The 15,127-nt window shown below is 44.3% G+C and overlaps 1 protein-coding gene across 1 annotated transcript; it reads left to right on the plus strand.

The window, feature by feature from the left end:
• Positions 1-1,987: 1,987 nt before the first annotated feature.
• tars2 (threonyl-tRNA synthetase 2, mitochondrial) lies at positions 1,988-15,127 on the plus strand. The gene is made up of 18 exons (XM_080501395.1): positions 1,988-2,149; positions 3,876-4,051; positions 4,131-4,245; positions 4,657-4,778; positions 5,077-5,185; positions 7,148-7,212; positions 7,348-7,426; positions 8,014-8,160; positions 8,243-8,341; positions 9,647-9,816; positions 9,990-10,152; positions 10,674-10,811; positions 11,375-11,452; positions 13,224-13,324; positions 13,745-13,846; positions 14,457-14,529; positions 14,668-14,782; positions 14,882-15,127. Exons 1-18 carry the CDS (start codon positions 2,066-2,068, stop codon positions 15,022-15,024), a joined length of 2,079 nt encoding a protein of 692 aa, XP_080357521.1. The 5' UTR covers positions 1,988-2,065; the 3' UTR covers positions 15,025-15,127.

The raw sequence follows: 15,127 nt of genomic DNA on the forward strand, positions 1-15,127 counted from the left end.
AACCGTCTGTAAACTCTTTTATCTCCGCAGTCACGCGTCACGAGTCGCTCCTGGTCAGATTGCAGTGTTCACCAGAGATTAATAAACATTCAAGCCAAGTCGATTATCTGCCAAGTATAACGGAACGCTCATGTAAATAACCTGTTACTCAACACGAATAACACTTTGACACGTTTGAAGTTGATGATGTGACAATGATTTTTTTGTTTTGTTTGTATATTGGTGCATTTTAACTGCTTCTCACTGTTCTCATCAATGATGCTATATCTCTGGTCTTGAGTGTCCAATCTTTTCTGGTGTGATGAACGTGCACACATTCTGCATTTTGTCACAGTGGATGCATGAATACCTCCCAATGACAATACAGCTTCATATTTTATTTTATTTTTTTAATTTTCTTAATCACAAATTAGGACACTTGTTTTCTGCATTCAGGAAGTGATTTATTTTTGTATTTTTTTGTTAATTTTTGGAGAGTTTAGCTCCTGAATATTTGGTATCCCAACAACTGAGGTCAGCTTTTCTGTTTTTTGTTTGTTTTGTTTTTTGTTTTTTTTTCTCCACTCAAGCTTCCCTTTCATGACACCTGTGGGAAGAATTAATTTGTTGGGTCATGATAAACATCTGCAAACTACATTGGACAATTTTGAAGTCCACACAAAATTTTGTAGCGTTACTGATGTAACGTGCACTTATAAGTGACCGTGCCTTCTACATATGCAGAATCCACTCGGGACCTTTTCATTGCCCAGTTTTAATTGAAAAATATGAATCTGAGGAAAATCTCGTCTAATTAATGTGCAGTTTGAAGCAAATGCCTTGCATTTAAATTGTTTAAAGCCGATGACATTATGGAAAGATTGACTTTGACTTGCTGCACTTGTATTCATCATATTAGCTCAATATTTGGGCCTCTATTCACCATTATTCTATAATGTGTAATATGTTCACAATGCATCCAAACTGCATGTTTACCTACAACCTCCTCTTTATTCATGAATGGGTTGCATTTTTACTTTCCCAAGGCCTTTATACTTGCACTGCATCTCAACATGTACATATCAAAGCAACATTTCACAAGCAGGCGCATATATTAGCGTTCACGTCAGCCACATAATTTAAGCCCAGTCTTTGTCGAGCTGAGTGAAGGCAGGCATTCAGCAGTTCAATAAATGACTATATTTGTAAAGAATATGACGCATTACAGTCACCAGGAATGTTACTCATGTGGTACGACTGTTTTGTTTTGGAAATGCTGTAGCACCCCCAAGTGGCAGCTCAGTGGTACTGACCTGAAGAGGTTGGGGGGGGGTTCTTTTTATTGTAAAGCCCAATCAAAACAAAATATATTTAACTGAGGCCGTCTTTGATTTTAGGACATCCACATTGAAATAACTCTAATTTAAAAATACCCGCTTGTAAAAAATGGAATCCACGAAGCCCTGCATTAGATGCAAACTTTATTTATAGAACACTTTCTTTGGAAACTTGCTCGAGTCAGATCAGGCTTTTAAAATGTCAGCGAATTGAAAAGTAGCTAAAGTGAAAATGCATTTCCGGACGAGTAAATAGAAGTTGAATTTCGTTTAATTGTCTCCATTAGAGGTCAGAAATAGTATTTCTGGCTTCCAACCAGCAGACTAAATGCAGTTAGTTATAGCGTCCTTCCTAATGGAGCGCTCTTCTGTGCAGCCTCGTTGTCCGTGGTGATGCGCGCGCGCACAAACGCTCCACGTGTCGCTCTGACATTTGAAATCCGGCCTGAAACGCCTCATCTAACTGCATGACTTCAGGGTTCAATGGGAAAGTATTCCTCGACACCCACTTTAATATCTGTGGAGATTTCTCACTATCTTGTGTGCGTAGCTCCTGCCGAAGTGCGCTCTCTTGCAAGCGCCGGGAGCGCGCACGTCGGTCCGGACTGACGTTGCGCTTGACGTCACTGCGTCAATCTTTTTTTTTGCCCCCGTGTTTCCGGTGTTATGGCCGCTCGCTGGGAGAGGGGCAATGATGTGCAGGGTTGTCTGGACGTGACCGTGTGTCTGTAGGCAAGGGCGTTTGCGTGATGGCGGTTACGCAGCTGTTTCGGCTGGTCGTCTGTAGGTCGACGACTGGTGCGACGCTCCGCGCGCACAGGAGGTACAGCAAGGTGCGCAGGCTCGTGAACGAGCAGAGCTAACGTTAGCCTCCTCTGTGTGTGTGTGTGTGTGTGTGTGTGTGTGTGTGTGTGTGTGTGTGTGTGTGTGTGTGTGTGTGTGTGTGTGTGTGTGTGTGTGTGTGTGTGTGTGTGTGTGTGTGTGTGTGTGTGTGTGTGTTCAGTTAATAGTTTCACCCTCACAATAATACATTCTTCAATTTTGTCCTGCTGATCATTCAAATTTTACACTTTTTGAACATTTGGCATCAAGGCTGAAGTTGTTAGTTACAAGTAACAGATTACAAATATAATGCTGTAATTCAGTAAAAAAAATTGTGCTGTTGGGGATGAGTTGGATATTAATTACACATTTGCATTGCTATTGAAATAATTCAATTTGTGTCCAATAGATTAATTTTCTTAACAGAAAGCTCCTACAGTGTAATTTTGATACATTTATTTTAAATGTCGACATTTCAAGACTTTTTTTTTTTTTTTAGAAAAGTACTTTTGGGTATTTAAATCCTGCAGTAGTAAATTTAACTGAGTCCATGTACCTGAGTACAACTATAAAATGATATCAACATGCCTCGTCAGAAGTGACGGATGACTTTAACTTGCATAATGATTTGACCTCGTAATGTAAAAGGTCCCATATTTGACCGTTTTTCAACAACATCACATAGTTTCCTATTGAAAGGTCGAGTTGAATCTCCACCGCCAGAAGGAGCGGTTATTTCCCCAGATGATGTCACAAAAGGAAACTGATCATGAACATATGTTCCCCTAAAAGATGGATCAAGTGAGCGAGATGACAGACGTCCTTCACTTCATACACAAGCTTCAGGGACACATATTACTGTGAGAAAACCATTGTGAAGTTAATTTTGGCACAAGAGGGGACCTTTTAATGAAGAATTATGAAATAGTCTGTACTTCTTTTAAAGCCCAAAAGGTACTTGGTACTTCTGGTGTAGAACCGTTCCACTTGTTGAGCTGCTGCATGTTGCAGTGAAGTGTTACTGCAATACGACTCGTAACCTCACAATAGGGTCGCGTTTCTGCTCTTGGACGTTGCTTTAACTGGAGTGAGCAGAATTGGACGGATTAATAGCGAGTACATGAGATGGCGGCTCACGTTGGCCTCGTTGATGTGAAAGTGAGAGAGACGGCGTTGCGGTGTGGTACTGCGTGTAGGAGATATGCTGGCAGGAGGTTTCGGGAGGAGAGAGGCTGGGGTAACTGAGGAACAGAAAAATGCTGAAAGCGGCGGAAGACGTTGCTCGAACCGAAGACTGACAATGTCGTCAAAATGTTGGATCAGTGTCTCTCAGCTTAAAGGGGAATAATCAATATCAGAATTTCTGAACACATACTCTTACACATACATTCTCAGTGCAACAAAACAAAACATATTTCCAGTGATTACAGCTGATGGGATGAATAGAATCTGTTACATAACCCAGGCTGAGGCAGAAACCTGATCAGAGTTGATAAAGTGACTCCATTTGTCATTTTCTGCAGTCGGAGGAAAATGAATTTGTTCATTTATTGTCAAAAGGCCTTAAGAGTTGGAACAAATGGGTAGACTGGAGGGAAAAAACAAAACAACCTTGAACTCAACCATGACTGAAATGAATATTTCTCCCTGCTGTGCTGCACATGGCCTGTTTCTTCTTGTTTCTCTCTGTTTCCGTCATCCTCACTGCTGTTTTTCCTCTCTCCTGTCCGACTGCAGGCGCCGCCGGCTTTATCCGAGCGACTGCGGTTGTTCGAGTCTTTCCGGGAAAGACGGAGCGACGGGAGGCGGGAGGCTGAGGGACAAAAGCCCCTCAGCATCCGACTGGCCGACGGCCGGACGGTGAAAGGGACGCCCGGCGTCGCCACGCCGCTCTCTGTTGCTCAGAGCGCGCGGTAAATGTGTAGCATAACGTGTTAGCTGTTCTGCTGAAGTGTTTCATCACCTTCATCACCCGTGTTGTTGCTGCTGCAGGGTGAAGGGAGCGCTGGTGAGCAGAGTGGACGGGCAGCTGTGGGAGCTCGGACGACCCCTGACCTCTGACTGTGAAGTCCAACTTCTCGGGTTTGACACAGTTGAAGGGAAACTGGTAATTACGCTCTTCCTCTTGAGCTCGATTGACTCTTCAACTCCGGTTGGCTGAGTTACAACCTGATTGTTCCCGAGGACTTCCTCCACCTAACGGCTGTGTTCAACATGGAGTAAAGCCCCGAATCCCTGTTGCATAAGCTTTTAATTTCAGTATTGCTGCACAAACTGAAACGTGCTTGAGGATTAGATTTTTCTTTTGTGTCTGTTGTATTTCTATTCCTCTCCTACATCTATTTAGAAATGATTTATTATTATTAATTATGTACTAATTGATGTGTTTAGTGACGTTAAGCTGCCCACACTTCCGTGTGCCTCGTCACTGCCGCCGCTGCTGCTTTACCTCCATTGTCCCGTCTCTGCTCGTCGTCCTTGGTGTCCCACTGTCTCTGTGCCGTTCTCAATGTCGCAGACGGCGTGGAGGACGGCGGCGTGCGTCCTGGCGGCCGTGCTGGAGGGCGTCTTCGGCGCAGAGGTGTGCCGAGAAGGAGCGTCGGAGCTCGGACTCTTCTGCGACTACCTGCTGGACAACAGGTGAAACACTCGCCGTTCTCGCTCAGGTGTCGGCGAGGACGTCTGCGTGTCGTCGGCTGTACCTTCATTCAGTTGTGACGCTGGTCTTGATTAGCAGACACGTTTGCGTCGGTGCTTCAGCTCCTGCATCTCGCGATTAATTTTCTCGTTAACATGATTCATAGCGTGTCCCTGACCTCTTTCTTTCCTCAATATCATCTCAAGGTTCATGCTTTTCCACACTCTTGGTTTTACTGCCACTCCCTTTTTATTCCCCTAGTTTTTGATTTATGAACGTTGAGTGTGACTTCATCCACAGTTGCTTGTCTCTGAGTGATGTTGAGGAGAAGTGCAAGGAGGCTGCAGCCCGGAAGCTTCCTTTGTCCAGACTGGAGCTGAATGTCCAAGAGGTCCGAGAGCTTTTCCAGGTCAGCAAGTCGCTTATTTTTTTTTTTAAGAAAATGTAAAATAGGATAGAAATTACATAGATATTTAGAATTGTCATTGATTTTGCCCACGATTCCCAATACTTTGCTACTGAAATTCCAACATTTCCAAAGCCCCCCCCCCCATCATGTCTACATTTAAACTAAAGATTTAATATGAAATGGAGAAAAAAACAGAACAAAATCACATCCACAGTTAAATTATTGGTGGTATATCATAATGTTTGCATTGTAACATTTCAACTTTCAACATTTTGTACTTGTTGCCTTTCTGCACAAAATTAGATTTTAGAGTACAAGCAAGCGCTCTAAAAAATAAACAACACGTCGTTGACATGTTTGTCTACTGAGAAATACAAGGAAGACTTTTGTGCGGTTCCTCATTAACATATCGGTCGTATATATCCAAGGCTGATTAATCTGCTGCAGGAGGAACGTTGCTGCTTTCCTGACCTCCGTGTTTTTGTACAATGTCAAAACATGGAGATCGTTTATTAGGTGTAGGGGTCACTTGGTGCACCTCTTCAATTATTATCATTATCATCCACAATGATACAGAACAGAGCAAAAATGATAATCAAGGACATTATTATTTCATGTGTCTTGCATATTTCTGTCATGCAGCTTTTTAACCAAAGTGATCTTGTGATGTGTTTTTTTTTTTATTTGCTTCAATATATGTTAAATGTAGGAATTGAGTAATACCATCTCTGTCTGTTAGGGGGCAGTGGTGAGCTCAGAGTTTCAGCCCTCATCACCAGCATCATTACCCACTGCACATTTTACTCTGGGAGGTTTTCCAGGGAGAATTTATTTTAAATTCCTCAGGCAAAATTGGAAATATGACATATATGATTAAAAACTTCAATGCAGCCGTATGAATTAGTTTTTCCCCACGGCGGTCAGAGAAGCATTATGGGAAACAACGAAGAGTCGATCAGTTTCAACTGTGTTTAAGTGAGATTGGTGAAACTTTGAAGTTATTTTATTTATTTTATTTATTTATTCTTCCCATGCACCACACAACAAGAATTAACTATATAAGAAGCGTGTACATCTAAAAATGACTAAATAGAAAAGTAAATTTTGTGCTGACAGTGACGCATCAATACAGGTTTGGAGTTCATTACACGCAAATTGTTATTATTCAAACGTCTTTTGTTTTTGTTTTAATATTCCAGGTATAAAGCCATTCAAGTCAAAGAGTATCTCATGTATTATTATCACATTATTATATTTTACAAACAATACTTAAGGTTCTTCTTTGTAACCCTGCATTTTAACAACGACCAAACTATTATAAGACTAGAAACATTTCTGGCAAAGTTTTGGACACATTTCACTGCAGCTGCACAGTTTGTAACAGACCGGCTGGTCGCCACGTGGAGCTGGAAGGTTGTTTATTTGTATCATACAATTTAAAGCAGCCCTGTAGAACCGAGAAAGGGAGAAATGTGGGTTTGTCTTTAACACATGGAGTCTAATATCTTAATGTCACTGAACATTTACGTCGGCTTCGTTTGCAGTCACCTGAAAAGAACATTTAAAAGAAGCGGTGCATCGATACATTGCAGACAAACTAAAATAAACAAAGTTTTAATTTTTTATTGATACATTTAGAATGTTTAAAAATATTTTTTTTTGGTGGGTTTTTTTCCGAAGTTGTGGCTCAAATGATCACAATCAAAAGTGAGAAAACTCTCAACTGTTGAGTTTATTTGAGTGTAGAAATAACTGGCACTGCCTTTACGAGTTATTGACATATTTAGTGTTGATTAACTTTCTGTAACATTTGAAAACATGCAAGTCACAGTGATTCTGCTCCTCAAGAGCAGGCTCTTGGCTCTTGGTTTTAGTTCCGTTTCCCCGACTACGCTTTGCTTCTTTCACATTGTCCAGATGTTGACGTGTATTTGGTGTGTTTTCTGCATGTTCCTGTTGCAGAGTGCTGATCTGAGGCTGCGGCTTGTTGAAGAGCAGACGAACGACGCCGCTGTCACAGTATACAGGCACGGATAAACACACACACACACACACACACACACACACACACACACACACACACACACACACCTGATGCTTTATGAAGAAAGTGGTTGATAAATCCTCAACAAGTGAACGTTTCGTCCTCTTTGTGTCCTCAGGTGTGGAGACAGTCTCACAGTCAGTAATGGTCCCCTCCTCCCACACACGGGCCTCCTCAAGGTCTTCAAGATGCTGCAGGTGTGTGTGTGTGGACTTGTCTCTTTGTGGTTTTGTTGACTTTTTATTTCCTGCTCTTTACTTCAGTCTCACACGCTGACCTTGTGCATTTGCTGTTTCCAGTTTCACTTTGACAAATTGATTTACTTCTAATTCAAACATCATATCATCTCACCTCACATGAGGTTTTTTTTATGACATGCCGCTATGATGAAAGACATTTTATCAGTTAAAAAAAAAAAAAAAAAAAAATCACATCACTGGTGTGGCTCCCGGCCGGCCGGGACACACGCTGGCTCAAAATGGAATTTTCCTGGTCTTTATTGATCTGGGCAGAGGGCGGGGTTTCCATGCTGGGCTGTCGCTGGGCAGACTGAGACTTCAAAACAACCAGCGGCATGAAATATCAGCAGCAGGATGTTTTTTTTTTTGTGTGTGTGTGTCCCAAGGCCAGATTCCTGTTCTGAGTTCCTCCACGCGGCCATCCATCAGACACACTGTCACTCTCATCTGTTTGCCCTTCCTCCTCTAGCTGCCCTCACTTTCCCTTTCTCGTTTACCACGTCCTCGTTCGCTCATTATTTTTCTCCCCCGCCCCTCCCCTCCAGCTGTCCTCCGTGACCCTGACCAATGAGACGGAGTCCTCGGGTTTGACACGTCTGCTCGGCGTGGCGTTTCCAGGAGAGAGGGACAGGCAGGAGTGGGACAACGAGCAGGAGGAGGCGAGGAGGAGGGACCACAGGCGCATCGGGACGGTGAGACGAAAACACGACGAGGCGAGAACCGAGCGTTGTCTGACCGCAACCTGTGTTTTGCCTTCTTTTTTTTTCCGAGCAGGACCAGGAGCTGTTCTTCTTCAACGAAGTCAGCCCAGGCAGCTGCTTCTTCCTGCCTAAAGGAGCCCACATCTACAACACTCTCACAGACTTCATCAAGGTTTCACTCGCCTTCAGATTAACACGGGGATTAATGATGTCTCACGCTACAAGACTTTCACCCTTGGTCTTACAGTCCCGCATTAAATGAACACTTAACTGAAGTCATTACCAATTGATCACTTTAAAAAGCTTCATGCTTTAAAAAAAAAAGAAAAGGATAATGAAATGTCCTTCCTTATATTGCGCCGGGTGTCATCTGCGTAGCGATGAAACCATTATTTTGAGGGGGAAATATGGCTTCTATGTATGAGTGAGTGTCATTATCACACACACAATAAATGAATAGGACAAAAAAGGTAGTAAATATTTTGTTTTGGAGTTATAAATCTATTGAGGAATTTGAATATTTTTCCTGGGTTAATTAAAACTAAAGTGATTTTCTTGATAAAAAGTAAAATCTGCATGTGTTGATGTGTTGTTGCAATTACTATTGCAACAACACATCATCAGTAGGGTAAAACTAACCTGTCTCACAAACGTATTGTATCCAGTTCAAGAAGAAGTAGTGAGAAAGACTCATTGATATCTGGTCTGAAGGCATGAGCTCATGAGCCTCTCCACCGTGGGCCAAAGTGGGACTTCCCGCTTCGGTCCGGACCAATCAACCAGTTGTGTTTCTTCTTTACTTCCTCTCTGGTCAGTGTTTGCTTTGGGCGACAGCGCCCCCTAATGAGCAGCTGTTTCAATTAAGTGACATTTCCCAGGCAGTTAGAGCCCATCTCAAACTAAATGAAGGTGTGGGAACCCCCCCCCCACCCCCAGAGTGAACCATGTCCTGGACTATCCGAATGTGAAAGGCCCCGAATACTAGGAAGAAAAAGAAAATGCATCGGATAAAACAGAAATACTGAACAGCTGCACTTTATTTCTCTTGAGCAGACGGTCAATATGAACTAAAACTCAAGAATTTGTATTACTGCTTATGCAGCGAAAGCCAAAACACCCAACTTCCCCATAATTTGCTCCAAATTATGACCTCTGTTGGATTTATTTCATCATAAAATACCATTTTAGTTCCAAGTTTTTATGGCACGTTTACTTTATTGGCTTATTAACGAAAAACCGTGTGTGTGTGTGTGTGTGTGTGTGTGTGTGTGTGTGTGTGTGTGTGTGTGTGTGTGTGTGTGTGTGTGTGTGTGTGTGTGTGTGTGTGTGTGTGTGTGTGTGTGTGTGTGTGTGTGTGTGTGTGTCAGGATATTGCTCGCCTTAGCCTTCAATTATGACACTGTTGTGATGGCGTGACCTCGTCTGTGCACTCCTCGTCACACACACGCTCACATCCTTCCTTCCCGACCTCTCGCAGAGTGAATACCGAAGGCGAGGCTTCACCGAGGTCGTGACCCCGACTCTGTACAGCACGGCATTATGGGAACGCTCGGGCCACTGGGAGCACTACAGCGAGAACATGTTCACCGTGTCGTCGGAGGGCTCTCAGACCTACGCTCTCAAACCCATGAACTGCCCTGCACACTGGTGTGTGTGTGTACACACGCACGCGTTTCTTGACATTGAATCATTCTATATCCATATTCTGGCAGCAATGTTCAATATCATTTTTTTTAAAAAGCGGTTTGTTGAGCGATCAGACTGTCCGCCACCACGATAGAAGAATCGACCCCTGTGTTCTTCTTCTTCCGTGTGTTCAGCCTCATGTTCGAGCAGCGCGTCCGCTCCTGGAGGGAGCTTCCGCTGCGGTGGGCCGACTTCGGGGCGCTGCATCGCAACGAGCTCTCCGGAGCTCTGGGAGGCCTCACCCGCGTCCGCCGCTTCTGCCAGGACGACGCCCACATCTTCTGTGCACCTGAGCAGGTACGCAAGCGAGCACGCGGCTCTCCGGACTTGTTTTCATGCTCGTTAAGGCAATAGAGCGTCGCCACGGGACACACGCGGGGCCATATTACCGTGATTAGACGGGGCCGTACAAATAACTCCCAGAGACATTCCAGGAGGCCTCGGCCTGCATGAATGAAAGTCTTTGTCCTGGACAAACATTACACCTCCATGTGTGTGTCTTTAGTGGCCGTACAGTAATCCTGATCCCCTACAGAGATTCCTGCAGCGTTCCCATGATACCGCTTCTCCGGTTCATCCGCCCGCTTCCTCTTAAGGCGCAGTAGTAATTGCTGCACAATAAAAATCACAGTGCTTGTTTCTGAAATACTAATTTGATCTCCGAGGACTCAGAAAATGCACTTTCTTTCCTTTTTTTTTTTTTTTTTTTGTTCCCCCACCGCCACCTCGGTTGGAATTTCACCCTCTTGACTCCACTGTTATATTATTATATCCTGTTGTTGCTCTCCTCCTGACTCCCGTTCATTCCTTCTCCCCAGCTCGAGGAAGAGATTGTGGCTTGTTTGGACTTTGTGAGGAAAGTCTATCGAGTGTTTGGCTTTTCCTTCCACTGCCTGCTGTCCACACGTCCCACGCCGTGCCTCGGCGAGCCTGAACAGTGGGACGACGCCGAGCAGGTCGGCACAAACCGCCCGTCGTGTTGTGTGACAAAATACTGGGCTCGATTGTTAAATGTGGACTCTGGAGGAAGCTACAAGTTCATCACAGCTTGAGAGGAAAGAAGAAAAAAAAAAAAAAAACCTCCCAGTGTCCAATAATGACATGGTGTAATTAAATCTACTTAATCAGTTATGCCAGTGGTACTTTCCAGCGGAGACCTGCCCCGTGTCGAGCTGCTGGGCAGATGTATATCTCTAAATCCCTCCGGACTTCTTTTAAATAGCTGCAGCAGCAGTTTAAACTCATTCAGTTGAGTTTAATTGAACATTAATGGTTCTGGGTGCACACAAAAACTCGTATCTTCTCCATGCCTGTGTGTACTTACCTGTCTTTGCTCCGTGGTTGTGTGTGTGTGTGTGTGTGTGTGTGTGTGTGTGTGTGTGTGTGTGTGTGTGTGTGTGTGTGTGTGTGTGTGTGTGTGTGTGTGTGTGTGTGTGTGTGTGTGTGTGTGTGTGTGTGTGTGTGTGTGTGTGTGTGTGTGTGTGTGTGTGTGTGTGTGTGTGTGTGTGTGGTTGAGCAGCAGCTGGAGAGAAGTCTGCAGCAGTTTGGTGAACGCTGGGAGTTGAACCCCGGGGACGGAGCTTTCTACGGCCCAAAGGTCCGTGCAGAAAACATCACTGCAGTGGAGTTTGTGCACTGTTGATCTCACTAGTTGCACACAGCATCTGCAACAACTTTTGTTCTTCACGGATTAATACACTTTGGGAAAAAAGGCTTTGTCTGCTGCTGCAAGTATTTGGCGTTCGTTGGTGTGACCTGCAGCGGAAACTCCTGTTAAAGGGAACAACTGTATTGACAGAAAAACGAATGTTCTTCATGTACAAAATAATACAATTATATTAATATCTTTACAGAATTTATCATATGTACTTCTCATAATCAAAACATCATTATTACATGAACCTCTCAAAACATTTCAGTTTTCAGAGTTCACGTTGGTCAAAAAGCCACAGGGTTCAAATGTAACTTCCCCCAAGGAAGAGTTGGTTAATAGTTAATTCCAGTGTGAAATCATGGCCTTGTCCTTCCCTGCAAACAATCCCTCCATTTAGGTTTGTTGAATGAAAAAACACATCTAAAACATGCAGAACCAGGACCAGATGAATGAACTGGTTTAACCCTTTAAGAACTGGAGCATTAATAAATACATAATTCATTTTTGGCTATTTGAGGATCTCTGACCAATAGACTATGCTCCATGTTAACGAGGGGGAAAAAAGACAAATGAGACACATAATATTAATTTAAACTGTCATAAAGGTCCCAACCTTTCTTGTCGGAGCCTCTTTGGAAGATTAGGCCTTTTTTTCTTTTTCTGATTTCCTATTTGTCCAAGACGTTACAGAGAACCCAGACGATGGGGGAAATGCCCACTCACAACATATAAAAGCAATGTGCTTTCTCCCAGGTGTGCTCTTGTTGTGTTACATGTGCAAAGGTCATTTAAAAACCTCAGAGCCTTGAACTCTTCCTGCCAACTGCAGTGATCCTCCAGGCAGGTCCCAGCCCCCAGGTTGGAAACCACTAAATGAGATGTTTTACAATTTATTGGCTGTGTTGATGAATCTCACTAACATTTATCTGGTTTTTTTTGTGTTTTTTTTTTACATAAGATGTCTTACTGTTATTTGAAACTCTGGGAGTTTATGCAACTATTGATTACAGATGTTATCTCTTTGTAGACTTTACATGTCTCGCATAATTCAATATAATCATTTTTTTGTTTATGTTGTCAGTCTCAATATTATCTGTCTGTACGCAGTAGCTTCATGGGAATATCCTTATGAAGCTTATGATGATGTTTTTTTCAATCTCCTTGTGTAAATTTCTAATGAGTGGATCTGCTCAAGTTGTAAAACCATGAAGATGAGCGTGTATATTTAAGAAGTCACAGTCTCATTCCTCCGAGGGTGGTTTATTAGTTTTTGCCAGCGATAACGGAGTCTCACACACACACACACTTTGTTTTTCTTGTGACTCTGAGAAGCAGAAATCCTCAGTTCACACTAAGACAAACTGAAATGGGATTTTTTTCTTTTTTTTCCCTCCCCTGGAATGAAAACGTTCAGATAAACTGGAAGCAGCGGAACGGTAGAATGACCTCGCATTTCTGTGAGGAGATTTAGTTTCCACTCGTGCAAATGTCAGTGAGTGTTTAGAGGACGACGGCCATGAAGACGCGGTCCTGCTCACATGGACACGCGCGGTCGGACGCAGGTCACATCCGGATGGTGGAGCCGGGGCGCGTTTGCCATAATTAGCCTGATTTCCTCGTCTGTTTTGCTCCAAAACTCTCTGTTTTTGGATCTTGTCCTGGAAAAAAACAAAAAACAAAGCAGATACTGAGAAACTCCCATGTTCCACCGCAGATCGACATCCAGATCAGAGACGCTATTGGCCGACAGCACCAGTGTGCCACAATCCAGCTGGACTTCCAGCTGCCAATCAGATTTGACCTTCAGTACGTCGGGTGAGTCACTTTTCAATTTATTTAGCATCTGCACTGATTCGGCGCGGCGCTCGCTCCGCGGTGCTTCTGTGATTACTCGGGTTAAAGGAGCACCGGTTTGGGTTCAAAGCAGTTTGATTTGATCAGGACAGATTAGACCTTTATTCAATTTTTGACCTCCAGTGAGCACACGCTCTCTTTGTGGCCTAAATCTCTTTGGACTTATTAGTCTGGCTCAGCTTCCCACGTGGTTCCGACCGTACTGCGCCTGATCGCCCAGTTTCAGAGAGAATAACACAAGATATTTAGTAATGTACTCTACCACTAATGCATCTCTGACACCATTAATGTAATGTTCAAGGTCAAGGTCAGACTGGGCCGTCTGTGTCCCGTCAACCAGATTTAATGCGACGCTGACGGTTCTCTGCTCGTGTCCCTCAGACGTGACGGACAGCTGCTCCGGCCAGTGATGGTCCACAGAGCCGTGCTGGGGTCGCTGGAGAGGATGATCGCCATCCTGGCTGAGAACTTTGGCGGCAAATGGTAAGAAGACGTTCACCCCTTCTGTTTCTTACTCTGCTCATAACCACAACTCCCGGCTCTCGGCTCACAAAACGCTGCTCCAGTAAAGCTGCAACATATGAACTAATTGTAGGTCACAGCAGGTCTCCAGCGTTGGTTAGCTTGGATTATCATGGAGGATTACAGGGAAAGTGGCCATTGGATCAAAAGCTGGGGGGGGGGAAAAAATAAATCCACCAACAACTTCCTCCAAAGGAATAATTGACACATTTTTCCCAGCCGTGTTGTTCGGTCCCGGTCACAGACGGCCTCTGTCCCACATGCCTGGGATGCCTCGCCGCTCCAGCTCTGTACTGTAATGAGCAGCGTGTTATCAGGCCTTCTGCCGAGCCCGATGACATGCTCTGGAGACGTAGGCATGTCGGGCATCACCACATTTGTGACACGAGCTTCCGAGCAACTGGAAAAAGAAATCCTCAGAATTGACAAATCGCCACATTTTGAGAAGTTGAGGTTGTCTTAGAAAAGGTGTTTACTTTACGAGCAGGGAATGAGAGTGAGACACTCGAGATGGGCTGGTGTTTTGTTCAGTTGTGGCTCCAGCTTAACCCTCCGCCCCCTTCTCCGCCAGGCCGCTGTGGCTGTCTCCCGCTCAGGTCATGGTTCTTCCTGTGGGGGGCAACAATGAGTCATACGGCAGAGAGGTCAGTGTCTGATGATACATGAGAGGACCATGTGTTTGTCTTGACTTTTCCTGCCCGTCCCATCATGATGAATTTGCCTGCCGACGTGAGGCCCGTTATACGCTCATTAATGTGAAGCGCTCTCTCTCGCCTCTTAAGGTGGTCCGGCAGTTCCACGAAGGGGGCTTCATGGCCGATCTCGATTATGATCAGGGTGCCACCTTAAATAAGAAGATCCGCTCGGCTCAGCTGGCCCAGTACAACTACATATTAGGTAACGACGAGGAAGAAAATGAATCCCGTCACTTTTATCAGTGCTCCCATCTCCAGCCAAACATGTGAAACATCTGTCGTGTGTGTGTTTTTCGCACAGTTGTTGGGGACAAGGAGTGTGAGAGCGGGACTGTGAGTGTGAGGAGCAGAGGAGGCAAGCAGCTGGGGAGGAGGCCAACGGAAGAGGTGCTGACGTCCCTCACACAGCTACGGGACTCCAGGAGCAACCAGGACGAGTTTTGACCCAGAAATCATGGGTTGTTTATTTTTTAACGTGTTCCCCGTTTTTTTTGTGTGTTTTCAGAAGAAATGTCTGGTAAAATTGAATAAAAGTATTTAAAACAAG

This window comes from Blennius ocellaris (genome assembly GCF_963422515.1).
Source record: "Blennius ocellaris genome assembly, chromosome: 8".
NCBI lineage: Eukaryota > Metazoa > Chordata > Actinopteri > Blenniiformes > Blenniidae > Blennius > Blennius ocellaris.

Bases quoted from the DNA above. Each gene is read 5' to 3' on its own strand.
- tars2 (XM_080501395.1), top strand. From the start codon at position 2,066: ATGGCGGTTACGCAGCTGTTTCGGCTGGTCGTCTGTAGGTCGACGACT. The intron at 10,812-11,374 runs GTCGGCACAAAC...GTGGTTGAGCAG, and splicing joins AGTGGGACGACGCCGAGCAG to CAGCTGGAGAGAAGTCTGCA. The intron at 13,325-13,744 runs GTGAGTCACTTT...CGTGTCCCTCAG, and splicing joins TTTGACCTTCAGTACGTCGG to ACGTGACGGACAGCTGCTCC.